Source organism: Pieris rapae, chromosome 8 (genome assembly GCF_905147795.1).
Source record: "Pieris rapae chromosome 8, ilPieRapa1.1, whole genome shotgun sequence".
NCBI lineage: Eukaryota > Metazoa > Arthropoda > Insecta > Lepidoptera > Pieridae > Pieris > Pieris rapae.
In genome coordinates, this window is record NC_059516.1 from 3,852,951 (window position 1) to 3,866,607 (window position 13,657).

At 32.8% G+C, this 13,657-nt stretch overlaps 2 protein-coding genes across 3 annotated transcripts; both read right to left on the reverse strand.

The window, feature by feature from the left end:
- Window positions 1-2,245: 2,245 nt before the first annotated feature.
- On the reverse strand, window positions 2,246-5,049 carry LOC123689423. The gene is made up of 2 exons (XM_045629329.1): window positions 4,995-5,049; window positions 2,246-4,563 (listed from the first exon to the last, which is right to left on the reverse strand). Coding segments are annotated over exons 1-2 (2,259 nt in total). The 5' UTR covers window positions 4,997-5,049; the 3' UTR covers window positions 2,246-2,306.
- A 1,201-nt stretch (window positions 5,050-6,250) lies between these two features.
- On the reverse strand, window positions 6,251-13,224 carry LOC111002845 (hexosaminidase D). 2 transcript variants are annotated; one of them, XM_045629075.1, is made up of 11 exons: window positions 12,926-13,224; window positions 12,787-12,841; window positions 12,460-12,642; window positions 12,177-12,374; window positions 11,364-11,547; window positions 10,937-11,091; window positions 10,159-10,271; window positions 9,386-9,483; window positions 7,846-7,960; window positions 7,567-7,653; window positions 6,251-6,946 (listed from the first exon to the last, which is right to left on the reverse strand). In XM_045629075.1, exons 1-11 carry the CDS (start codon window positions 12,931-12,933, stop codon window positions 6,757-6,759), a joined length of 1,386 nt encoding a protein of 461 aa, XP_045485031.1. In that variant the 5' UTR covers window positions 12,934-13,224; the 3' UTR covers window positions 6,251-6,756. The 2 variants fall into 2 exon arrangements, with proteins under 2 accessions (XP_045485031.1, XP_045485030.1); XM_045629074.1 differs by having other exon boundaries at window positions 7,846-7,966.
- Window positions 13,225-13,657: the final 433 nt, after the last annotated feature.

Here is a 13,657-nt window from a genome sequence, read left to right on the forward strand (position 1 = left end):
GCTTTATTTAAAGTTTTAGATTATTGAAGTAAAACTTCTTTATCGGCGTTGAAAGAAAATTTACCGTCACATTTTTCGGTTACGCGTCACATATTTCCATTACGTGCCATCCTAAACAATATATTTCATATTTCAGTTACCACAAGCCATAATAACAAAAATTTATAATAACGATAACAATGATAGTAATAATTCTATTTGGGCTAATGAAATTCTGTAATAATCTTAGTACCTACTTTGTAATAATGTAAAATAAAATAATTGTATTATTTGTATTCAAGTCTATGATAATAAAAGCCTTTATTAAACTTTATCTAATTTAACCTTATTTAACCAATATCTATAAAGTTGCATATAGTAGATCTTTTTTTTTCAAATAGGTCCTACAGAAGTACACGCACACATTTATAGTAGTGTTGCATAACAGTAAGGTGTGACAATAAAAAATCCTTTCCTCCTTTTGTTTCCTTAATACCTACTTTACGTATAGTAATTTACAGACCGGCAGCATACGCAAGCCCTGTGGAGTGAGTGTCCATGGTTGCGGTTTCACTGAACATCACATAAGTCAACTAATTTAATGACAGCTTATTATCTTTCAAAGAAAAACGAAGATTTCTGTATCCGTATCGGGATCATTTACTTTTTAACATAGGCACGTAGGAGACGCACGTCTGTGCCTGAGATACTCACTTTTTGGGTCTACGGTATGTCTGCCTTTCGATTTTCCTTCATACCTACAGCGAATGTTAAATTCGGATATGGACAGCAAGTCGATTGTCGACCGGGGATTGAGCTACGACCACGATGAGAGTCGCCTGAAGGCGTTAGGCCAACACTGCTCTGAACACAGCTTAATATCTTTAAACGAGCAATTCTTGTATATATATATATATATAATTGGAATCTCGGAATCGGCTCCAATGATTTTCATGAAATTTAGTATACGGAGGGTTTCGGGGGCGATAAATCGATTTAGCTAGGAATCATTTCTAGTAGAAAATGTCATATTATTCGTGTTTTATAAACTTAAACATAGAATTGCTCGTTTAAAAATGTCAGTCAAATAAAAACTTAAATATGAATATAGTAATCTTTATTCGATAATTATATTCATATTTCATAATTTTATTAGTATGTAATTCGTACTTAAATAAAATTTCCAAAAAACACGATTTATAAAAAAAAAAATACCGAGCTAAGCTCGGTCTTCCAGGTCCTGATTTTATTAATTTTGTTGAATACGTTATAATGGTCTAAGATCCCGCTGCAGGATTGGTGCGTTCATCGAGTTTTTGTTTCAATCCAAATTTTTATGTTGATTTATAATTAGGAGAATATATATTTACTAGGGTGCTATCAAAATTTGGCCGCCATTATTTTTAATTTAAATATTTTGAATTGATTTCTGGTAAAAAATTACAGTCGCACAGTCGCACGCGCTAACTCTCTTTCACTCTACCTGAAATATTTATCATCTTTAACCGCCAGCAACCCTTATTTGCGGCCAGAATTAATTAGCCAACCTTATATGAAAATTAATAGAAAAAAATAGCTTTAATTTGACATATAATTAATAGATAACCGTTATAAACATATAAATATATCGAAGTCATACCTGTTTACACTTATATATATCTGTGCCTCTAGTGAAAAGGGGTATAAGTTGAAAAACGCAACTTTACAGGAGACGAGAAAAACTGTTGGCGCGCCCAAATTAACCCACATTATCGTTCGCTGTACTTTAAGTAGTTGATAGATGAATTACTGTTATATGCATTTAGAGTATAAAATATACGCTCTTTCATATAATAATATTTATTTTTACCTAAACTTAATATTTTAAAAGATAATGACTTGTACCCAGACCAAAAAAAAACCTTTAGTGGATATAACTTAAATTGTACCTCGTTTCACGTAGTTTTCTTCAAGTGAAAAAGGATATGCATTTGAATTGATTTTAATGTAACTTTTTTAATTATCAAGATATAAATAAACACTTGAAATGAAAACTACTTACCCAATGCATATCTTTTCTTCAGTATCCACATTTCCACTCTATTAATAAAAAACACGACGTGTAGCCTTTTCCACAAAATGTAACCTATGTGTTACCTGATATAAAAAGACTTATGCAAAACTCTTTTTGTAGTTGTATCCAAAATGTATGACAAGTTTTTGAAATAAAAAATCCATATTTATTTAAGTTTTATTACAAAAATTAAAAATTACAAAAGAGCTTCCTTCAGCTATCATTTAAATTCGAAAAAAACAAAACGAACGACACAAAGCTCCGGAAATTGTGTCTATTCCAAGGTATTGTCAACAGGTTCCAAAGGATGAGAGTCAATTACATCATCAGAAGTCAATAAATTTACGTAAAAGGATCTCACGCTTGGGTTAATGAGTGGTAGCAGAGACATTAAGTCGCTCTTCTTCTCTTTCGATATTGGTATCGGGCCGTCATAACAACGCGCAATGTTTCCAGTCTCAAAAACACTACATGGCATTGGAGACTTCCCCCGTCTTCTAAGAAGGCTTACAGTATTCCAGTGTTCGCTTTCATAACCCTGGTATTGGAATTTAGGAAATTCTTCTCGATTGTATCTAAAGATGGCAGTCTCTGAAATGCTGAATTTGTTTTTATCTTCATCGACTTTTTTTTGTATCAGCGGACCTTTAAGGAGACTTGCAAAATCTAAAAACTGTTCAGTTTCCATTTCAATAACAGTAAAATATTGTTTTTTTCCGCATGTCCGAACGAGTTGGTACCAATCTCGTGGGTGATGTATGTCCATTTGCGTTTTCTTTTTTGCTTTTTCTATTAGTGCATGGTCTACATCACAGTCCATATGGGTATGGCCAGGCACAAAAAAGTTATGTGTTATAGTTTCAACACTGGGATGGTTGCGGACAGCAAGTAAAAACATGCACACCATATGAATGTTCTTGTTTTGTCCGGAACACGAATCCGAATAAAAAATTAAATGCTTTATTCCATCAGGAACGTAATTAAGTATGTAATTGTATACACAGGATGCTATTTGATTAGCTCCTCTGCCACCAATACCCTCATGCCACATAAAACAATACGGTTTATTGGTGGTACAGTTCCTTATTGTCAGATTAAAAGTCCAGAGTTGTCGCTTATAAAACGCAGCACCTGACTTTAGATATGGTGTAGGTAAACATTGCTGCAAATCGAATGAAGCAACAAATGTGTCAGATTTCTCAAGTGAAAGTGCTCTGTCCATTGCTTTCCTGTCATAAATAGTTTCTGCTCTTTTTAAATGTTCTGCTTTGAGACTTTCATTAGCCAGCTTTTGTTCACCTTCACTAAATTTAATTTGCATTTCAAGGGTGTCGCACTTAACACAAGTGTCTACGTATGGCTTTTTAAAGGAAAGATTTTGTCCTTTAAAAACCCAGTTATATATGGTTTGTGACACTGGATTTTCGGTGACATCCCGATATGCATTATACATGTCTGTGAGACATAAATGAGGTGGTAAAAACTTTTTTGTGGTCTTAGATCGGCCATAGTGACTTTCGTATGCAGGAAACGATAAAATGTGTTGTTTCACGCCTTCGAGTCTTTCATCACTAATTTTAATAGCACTCGGATTATTTCCTCTTGGTGAATTGGGCACTAGTCCTTCACTGACTTTTAGTTTGTCAGTTACCAATTGTACAAACTTCGGAGTTTCGTCGAATGTTTTTAGAAAACAACCCTTACAAATGCGATAGGATTCTGTGGTCTTTTTTAAATAATAATTGTTAGCATATTGACGAATATTCTTTTTTACTATCAGTTTCCCCGTTTTTTTATTTTTTAATTCAATTAAGTTACTAATATATTGAACCCTATGATTATAGTCCCCCAATTTCCAATAAGCTTCAAACATTTCTTTTCTGAATTCTTCCGGTATATTTACAGCACATTTTAGTCTACAATTTACTAGCTTCTTAAACTCTCTTTCTTTCACAATTTTACCTTTTTTAGTTTCGTAACTTTTCCCCAAATTTCTCTTTTTCTTTCTGTTCTCTCTGTCCTTTCTTCTTTCTTTTTCACTTTTTCTAGGCTTACGTTTTCGCCCTTCTTTCACACCTTCCTTTTCCCAAAAAGATAAATTATCCTCGGATTCTGATTCAACAATAACTACATTCTGTCTATTGCTAGAAATTTGGCGGCGAGATGTAACCATGTCATCTTCTGATTCTGCACATTCTTCAGAGTCAGGAATATAGTCGTCGCTGCTTCCTGAACTGTAGTCTTTATCGAAGCACGGCAAAGAGTCTATTAGGGTTGACATTATATCACAGCAGATCAGAAACGTTACATCCGCATCCGTGAAATTGTCAGGCTCCGGTGAAATTTCCAAATAATCATGTACAGTTTCTTCATGTGAATATCCGTCTTTTGAGCAACCAGTCTTCGGAGAATTTACGAGCAGTTCATCAAGACTAAGCTGCGTTTGGTCAGAAAAACTGTCGGTACTTGTATTACCATCTTTCTTGTCAAGTAGACTGAACATTCGACTTATTCGATTTCTACCTGCCATCCTAAACAAAAAACAGTGTTTTCCTTTACAAAAGTATTCATATTAATTGTCAAATTGGATCTTAGATTTACGCAATTACGCGTTTAAGGATAAATAAAGCTTCTGTTACTAATATAGACAAACGGAGAGACAAACATATGAATACAGGGGCAGATAAACGAATAAACGCTGCGTCTATAAGGATTCATAATTAATATTTATATTCTAATGCATTAAAAATGTTTGTTATGTTGATAAGTATATTTTTTTAGTCATTTACGTAATTAAACTCGATAAAACCTGTCCAAAATAGTTTGATATAAGTGTAAAAATAGCTCGTATTAAGTCTTAAGTGAGGTGTAAAGGGGTACATCTTTATTTAAATCTCCAATTTAAAGATAATAATAGCACATTATATTAAAAAAATATTAGGTGAAAAGGGATACAACTCACATGTAAAACTATCGCTCTGCAAGGCTAGAAAACGCGCCAATCCCTCGGCTATGCGCAGGCGACTGCGGAACATCGCGGGCATGCGCGGGGCCACCACCCGCCCGCACAGTCCCCTTGCACCTCAAACGTTATGACTTGTAGCTATTTTCACGTAAGTCTTGTGCAATTCACGCGGTATAAGTCGACTTGTATTAGATTGTATTTAATTTTTAGTCGTGAATAACAATTCAAGTCCATTTAATCTCCGAACTTTTTAATTTTACTGGTGTAAACCGATTTAAATAAACGTTTATCTTTAAACACCATGCATTTTCAAAGGAAGTAAATAAATTTATCTCGTTATACACACAGAAAATGTGAAAATGCAAAATACAACTTTATTAAGATCTTATTTCACAAAAAAAAAGAACGAAGTTTTTGTTGATAAGAATACATGTTGACATGTACCCACCATGTCATGATAATTTAATGCCAGTTATACCATTTGGTACAAATCTAACTTCGTTATTTTAAGAGCTAACTTGAATCAGTTTACACCAAAAGACGCAACTTTTTAATCTAAAAATTTTGGTATATATAACTCAATTTGGCCAAAATCAGACTTGTACCCCTTTTCACTAGAGGCACAGATATATAATTGGAATCTCGGGATCGGCTCCAACGATTTTCATGAAATTTAGTATACGGGGGGTTTCGGGGGCGATAAATCGATCTAGCTAGGAATAAATGATAGAAAATAACAAAAAGGTGGTGTTTGAGTAGTCCCAATTTAAACTGAAAAATGAATTTTCCTGACATCCATCGGCGAATAATAATACTATTTTTTAAAATTATTTTAACGAGACAACAACACTAAAGCTATTCCAGCATAGGATATATTCTATATGGTTCATATTTCATCATTTTATTAGTATGTAATTCGTACTTTAATATAATTTCCAAAAAACACGATTTAAAAAAAAATAAAAATACCGAGCAAAGCTCGGCCATCCAGGTACTTTTATTTAAACATTAAATGAACGTAATTTTTTACCAAAAATTCAATTCAAAATAAATTGATTCAAAATAATGGCGGCCAATCATGCTAGTCTTAGACTATACCGAACTTCCATAAATCTTTATTCACTTATTTGGAAACAATGGGAACTGTGGTTTAGGCGAGAGCGTTTTAGATAAGAGTAATTTTGCATTAAATATTATTAGGAATGATCTTAGAAAAACAAATGAATTCACTTATAAGGGGAAACAAAGACAAATAATTTCTAGATTCTTTATTTTCCTAATATTTACAAAATACATTAGTATCGCAATAACAAATTTAACATTGTGCATTTACATAAGTATGTATAACTTAATTATTTAAAACGACGCTTTGGAGACAGTTAATTACATAGGCAAGGTTAAGGTTACCTCCAGTATTCACCAAGATAACCCGGACGTTATTAATTTTTTTTAATCTCCATAGATGATGATGTCAAACTTTGGCTTAATATATAAGTGATTACTATCGGAAGTTGCAAAATACGCTAGCTTAATGTAGGGATGAGAAAAATAACCGATTTTTCATATTCATCTATTATTTTTTCTTATAATCGATCCTCTAAATTAGTTACATTGGCACAGTCCATTTACATTACAAATCGATTTTACCAACTACAGACTTCAATCGTATTTTGAAAACAGCGTCATCTGTACGATAAATGATAAAAAGTTATAATACGCGCTAAATCTCATTATTTTATGCATGTATTAAAAAAATGTACTATGAATAAGATGGCCCAACACTAGCAGCGACTTGCCGCCTTAAGCTGGCAACCCTGTTCAATTCCTCGATATTCTTCAATATGGTATCAAAAAACGCTACAATCCATTCCTCTGTACTCCTTTTTCCTGTAATTTGTTCCAATTGTTTCTTCGTTTCCGCATACAGTCCTTTGAGATCAGTTAAAATCCTGAAATTTTATTATCAATATAGTACTGGCTAGCTGTGCTGACAAACGTCTGTGAATCAAGTTTTTTTTTTTTTGTTAGACAGCAATAATAGTCTGTGCATAGGCTGTAGTAATCTGTGCAGTAAGAAGCGGCGTGTCGATTATAGAAAATAAATCCAATTTCCTACTTCATTTTTTTATAGAACAGGGGGCAAAAGGGCAGGAGTCTCACCTGATGATAAGTGATACCGTCTGCCATGGAGAGACCCAATGCCAGAGGGCTCGCGAGTGCGTTGCCGGGGATTTTAATGTTTACGGAATGTATGTACATAAAATTAGATATTGAATAAATTAAGTATCAAAATTAGTATTGAAGTATTGAACTATAATACTGTGAATTATAGTTCAATACTACAATAATATTAATTGAACGTAAGTGTTATGAGTTTCCGTAACAAGAAAATAGTTCGTCAGTTTTCTCAATATAACATTCTATTCCAAGCACAGATTGTATTAATTTGCTAATACAGTCTGTGTTTGGAGAGAATCAACCCTGTAAGAAAAATCTTATGCGAGAAAACTATCCACGAAAAGTTCATCGTTCAATTGAATGCTTGTTTAAAATAAATAAAAATACTTACGTTTTCGAAGCATTTGCCACGCTTTCAACTTGTACCGGGCTTGTATATGACATTTTGATTTGCCAGGGATTTAGCCACGTCGCTACTCTGAAAGAATAATTTGTCTTAAATATATTGCTAATAAGTTAAAATAAATAAAGCAGACATAGAAAATCCCGAGATGGTGTCAACAATCCGGAAGATGTCATGAAAAAAATGCGTTTTTTTTTCGTAATACTTGTCAATGCTGAGGAGTATGAAAATATCGCAATGATACACAGCTTTGAAAAATATACTTACAAGTCTCCGTGCAGTAATGAATAACTTCGCTCTCTCAACATAACGAACGAGTGAATACATCTCGCTACTTCTATGCCAGGCCATTCTTCCTCTGGCAAAACTTCCCGGGCCGTTTCTGATGGTCATGTGAAGAAAAAAAAAATATTTCTATAAATTCGATCAGACTCATCCAACCGTTTTTGGTAAGGCCCGATTTCCCTTATAAATAAAGGTTTTAAAGCTTGCTTGAAAATCTGATAGTGAACATTTTCTTGGAATCCAAAATATAGAATCTTAAACTAAGATAATTGAAATATAATGCTAATAGTGAGTTAAAGATTAAAAGAAAAGAACTGCAAAAAGGGTTGCATGCAGTTTTTGATTTTATCGCGAACAGACAGACAGATAAACAAATGGAGGATGTGAAAGTTAGCTGTCACTGATTTTCTGAAGGCAAACAACAAGTTTTCCATAGAATTTGAATTGAATTAATCACATATATCCCATCGTTAAGGCAGTGTACGCAAAAAAGTTTTCGTTTGACCGTTTTTTACTCCGACTACAAAAATGTCTTTCAATGTTACGGGCTAAAAGCCTATGAAACTCAAATAACAACACTATAATTTAAATAACTTTAAATCAGTTGCATTGACCCAGAGATTACCCCTACGACATTGAAACCGACTCTCTTTATTAAAAGTACCTGGATGACCGAGCTTTGATCGGTATTTCTTTTTTATAAAGGGTTTTTTTTGGAAATTATATTTCAGTACGAATAACACTTCACTACATATTATAAAACAAAGTCGCTTTGTCTGTCCTTATGTCCCTTTGTATGCTTAAATCTTTGAAACTACGCAACGGATTTTGATGTGGTTTTTTAATAGATAGTGATTCAAGAGGAAGGTTTATATGTATAATAACATCCATTTAATAGTGGAGAAAGGTTATTTTTGAGGTTTCTAATGTGATGTCGTAAATAATTACATTTTTTCCGCTTACATTGCAATCGCAGGCTGAACCCTACGAGTTTTAGCAAAATAATGTACTAAGTATTGTACACATTGAAAAGGTCTACAGAAAAGTCCGTAATGGTATTATATGTCTATCTCTTATGGATAACCCACATTTTTATATACAACGTTCACAGATTTTCTGTGGTGTATTTAGTATCAGCATTGCACCCGTGCGAAGCTGGGGCGTCGCTAGTATACTTATAAAATGATGAAATATGAATAATATTTTTCGATCTTACCGACAGAATAATAAAAAAATATTAACTATTTATTTAAAGAAAAAAATCATAAGTGTGATAAAACACGAATAAAATGACATTTTCTAGAAATGATTCCTAGCTAGAACGATTTATCGCCCCTAAACCCCCCGTTGGCTAAATTTCATGAAAATCGTTGGAACCGATTCCGAGATTCCAATTATATATATATATACAAGAATTGCTCGTTTAAAGATAAAAGATTCAAATATAAAAGAAGGTAATTAAGTAAATTGTTCCATACAATCAAAATATGGCTAAAATGCAACATCAAAAATTGGATTTTACCATTAGTGTCCATAGGTTGAGTCCAAATTCTAAGACAGCTAAACAAACTGGGAAGAGCAACCGGAAGCAATTCACACAATGTCGCGTAATGGTCGTATCTGAAAATATTTTAATTTATTTACTAACACTTCGTTGACAATTGACAATTGACAATTGGCATAATACAAAAAAAAACAGGTGTGTACTTATGTTTATACGTCAGAAGTTATACTTCTTTGGCTTCACAAGATAAAAATAAATCTAGTCAAAAAAATTATTCTACGTTTGTAGAAAAAAACGACACTAAGAAATAAGGTATTTAATACATTTAAAGATTTACTATATTATTTAGTTAAATAAAGTTTATTTAAATATAAAAAAAAACTAAAATGTTGACTATAGCTAACGTCAGGGTGTCGGTGTTTTGTGACAGTGTGCGCGCGCATAGTAAAAATTTACTCTCATCATTATTGCCTAACACACCAAAAGAAGTATAACTTCAAAAAGGAGGTCAAATGGCGGCCAATGTGAGAAAGAAATGGTAACAAAGGTAAACTTTACCACAGACCTTAGATATCTTTTAAAGGCAGTAGGCTCATCTGATGCCAAGTGACACTCACATTGACAGAAGACGCGCCAGTACGTTGTCGGCTTTTTAAGAATTGGTTCGCTTTCTTGAAGAACCGTATATCGATTAGGTTCCAAAAAATACTTTCGTGGGCAGCTGGTTCCACAGATTTTATTTAGAAAACTTTTTTTCGATATTGTAATTTTATTACAATTTAGCATTTTACCTTGACCAGCCAGTTAGTATGACTCCATTGAAATGAATTCCAGTTGGTCTCTTACTGATCTCCCTTTGCCATGCCTCTTGATTACTGACATACCGCGCAACTCGTGATAGCATCTGAAGTATAGAAATGTGCATGTAACGTTGAAGAATTTTGTTTACTTGTTATTGGTCAAAATCTAGTCCAATCACGGACACGTGAGAGGATCCGTATTTCCAAAATTCAAAATAAATTTTCAAAATGTGCCATCTATAATTTTAATTAAATTATATTTATTATAATATAAATTAATATTTCGTTAAATTTACCAAGTGACCAACCACAATCAAGCATTTTCTTTATATAGACCCACTAACTAATGACGTAATAAATAATAACAATGACCGACTCGAATGATAGATATTTGTAACTTTGGTAAAGAGTTATTACGCGTAAGTTAAAAATCAGTACAAAGTAAACAAAATAATGCATATTAACTATATAAGGGCCCTTCAAGTATTACAAAGCAGATTTACTGCAATTTATCCCCCCCCCCCCCTTCTCTTGTAAGCTATGCTCTCAAAAATAATAGTACACAAAGTTTTTTGTAGGAATCCGTAACTGTTAATCCGTGTTGACGTAAAAGTTATAGTTACCCCCCACCGTATAGTTTTTACGTATTACTTGAACGGAATTAAGTAAATTTATATAAATTTTATAGTTCATTATCAAAGTCGGAAAAGCGATATCGTGAACGGAAAGATGTATGTTCTATTTGTTTTGATTTTAATATCAAACTCACCTGACTACTCCCATTGGCTCCTTTAAACGCGGAGCCGACCCATACATTAGAAAATAAGTTATCATATTTCTCCCACAAAGTCCGGTCTATTTGAAAATGCTCTACAGAACTATAGTTCCATATAACTGGTTGAACCAAATCCCGCAAGTTGTATGCTGAAACACGCAACAATGTTTTAACAATTATTTGTAATTTTAAGCTCCTAAATAATTTCACTGTCATTAGAAGAATAGAATTAGAATGTTATCTCACAATATGAAGGAAAAAAAGATAGTTTCTAAATTAATTTAACACAAAACTTTAAGTACTCTACAGGCTCAATTTATTTGTAATATATATATATATATATTACAAAGAACCTTCGGGATAACACATTTTATCAACTGTCCCAATTTTAAAAGATCAGATGAATTTAATTTATATTTACCTTGTAACGTCTCAACAGTCATAGGCCGCAGCATATCATCCCACATTAATATTGTGATATTGGGCCTGCGTTGCTTCACATACAATATCACAGCTTGTATATGATCTAAAAACAGTGACGCCACTTTGTATTTATGTGTTGCCGCTTTTTGTTGACACGAATGACAGACTGCTGTGTGCCAAACCTAAAAGAAACTGCCTCTTAATACAGATATTACAGAATAGAATACTTTTTGGGTATCTAACGGTTACGTGGAAGATATTGCTAAGTTACATATCAGAAAATAAAAAATAAACACAGGATAAAAATATAAGTTATCAAAAGGTTTGGTAAAAATATTTGTGATAATCAATCATGATACAGTCTTATAACCTATTTTGAAGGTATACAGTTATTTATTTTAATAATGGTTTCCTCACTTAGAAAAACTTCTTTAAAATAAAGATTGAGAAATGTTAATAATATGATATAGTTGCATTTATTTCCATTATAGCTTTATTTTGATGTTCAAATTTTAAACAGGTCAATAGCCAGGTTTTATCTCTTTAATAATCAATATGATTGAGTGGCATTACAACCCTATCTGGGATGATGACCTTACATTTATTATTTATAATTCATAATTAAGTAGCTCAGCCTCCAAAAAGATTAAAAACTCTGGCTAGTTCACTGCATGAGTTAGTGTTAAGCACACGCATAGACAGAAAGTCTATTGGTGAACAGTTGGGGAAGGATTAAAGCACATGTTGAACTATATAGACACCGCTCTTGTATATCTTCAAGTATTACAAATTTTTAGCAAAGGTTTCTTACCTCATCAGCACCAATATGGATATACTTAGCTTCCGGCTGTGCATTTAATATATTGTCAATCATGTTACAAACCAGTTGTAAAGAATCAGGTTTTGTTGGGCATAAAACAGCTGGTGATGGCAATGATTCTTTTAGATGACAATACTTTGGATGCTTTAGCACATATTCCATGTGAGCTATGGTTTGAATTAGTTGAATCTGTTGAAAATATTTGATAATTATGGAGTGTCTAAATTGTTCTAAAAATATTTGCTTAGACCACTTTTTCCATGACAATGCTTACAACTTCTAATCCATTTGCCTTTGCACAAAGCATTATATCTTTCACTTCTTCATGAGAGTACATTCCATCTCCCCCAGAATTATTTAAACTGCCAACGCACTCCAAATCTGCTGTAAAAGGAAATGTATCCTCCCACTCTATAAGTAACCCTGTTCCACCCCATTCTTTGATACTGTGAAACAGCTGAAAAATAAACAATTACAAATTTAATTGATATGTATGTTGTTTGACAAGTTTTCTAATTTTTTCAACGACAAATTTGAAACGAGTTTTATTTTAAAAATTCAAGAATTGTTTTATAGTAGACTAAATCTGCAGAATACTTACCTTCTCTAAATAAGAGACTTTCAAAGGTGCGCCTTTAAAGTCCAAATGAACTATCCTGTAACAATAAAAAAAATATACCATTGCCTGTACTGATTTTTAAAGAATTGTAACGAAACATAAATCTTTAGGTGCTACTTACTTCTCCATTTTAATTACAACTTGCAAAACCAATCTAATTGTTAGGTGATAACGTATTAGTATTGCAATCTGAATCAAGTTATAATCAAAAAGCAATTATCTGAGCATGATATACTTGTTAATTTAACATTTCTCTACTACTTTGTTTCAAATCGGCAACATTTTATTTAAATAGGCTGAATGTTCTGTAATATTATAGCTCATGTCTGCTTTGAGCTATTTTGGTCTTTTATTTTCAGTTTTCGAACATTACTACTTAGTCTTAGTTACTACTTACTATACCTAATTAAAACATTACAATATACATATAGGTTGTCATGTGTAAGTTGGCGTGTGGCAGAAAAAGGTACTAATTTTGACAGTTGTGTTGACAGTTCTAACAGCTTGGTAGCCTCACGTGTGTCGGTGCTAATAATTTGTGTTTTAAAGTGTAAAAATCATTACGAAACATGCCAAAAGTAGTGCGGAGTGCAGCTAGAGAAATTATTCTAGCTGTAAAACGTTTTTGTGAAGAGGAGAAATGTAACAATGGGCCGATTATTCCATTTCAACAAGTGAATGCTCGAACAGCGGCTTTGACAGGTAAAGTATTGCCAGTTAAAAGTGATATTTATATCCCCAAATTTAGGGAAAAATAATAATTGCTTTTGAAAGTAAATGTGATTGATGGATAACTTAAAATATTTTTTGTTTTATTTAAGGTGTTTCTGAAAGAACCGTGAACCGTATAGTT

Bases quoted from the DNA above. Each gene is read 5' to 3' on its own strand.
- LOC111002845 (XM_045629074.1), bottom strand. The intron at 11,092-11,363 runs GTAAATATAAAT...TGCGTGTTTCAG, and splicing joins GACTGTTGAGACGTTACAAG to CATACAACTTGCGGGATTTG. The intron at 9,484-10,158 runs GTAAAATGCTAA...AAATATTTTCAG, and splicing joins ATACTAACTGGCTGGTCAAG to ATACGACCATTACGCGACAT.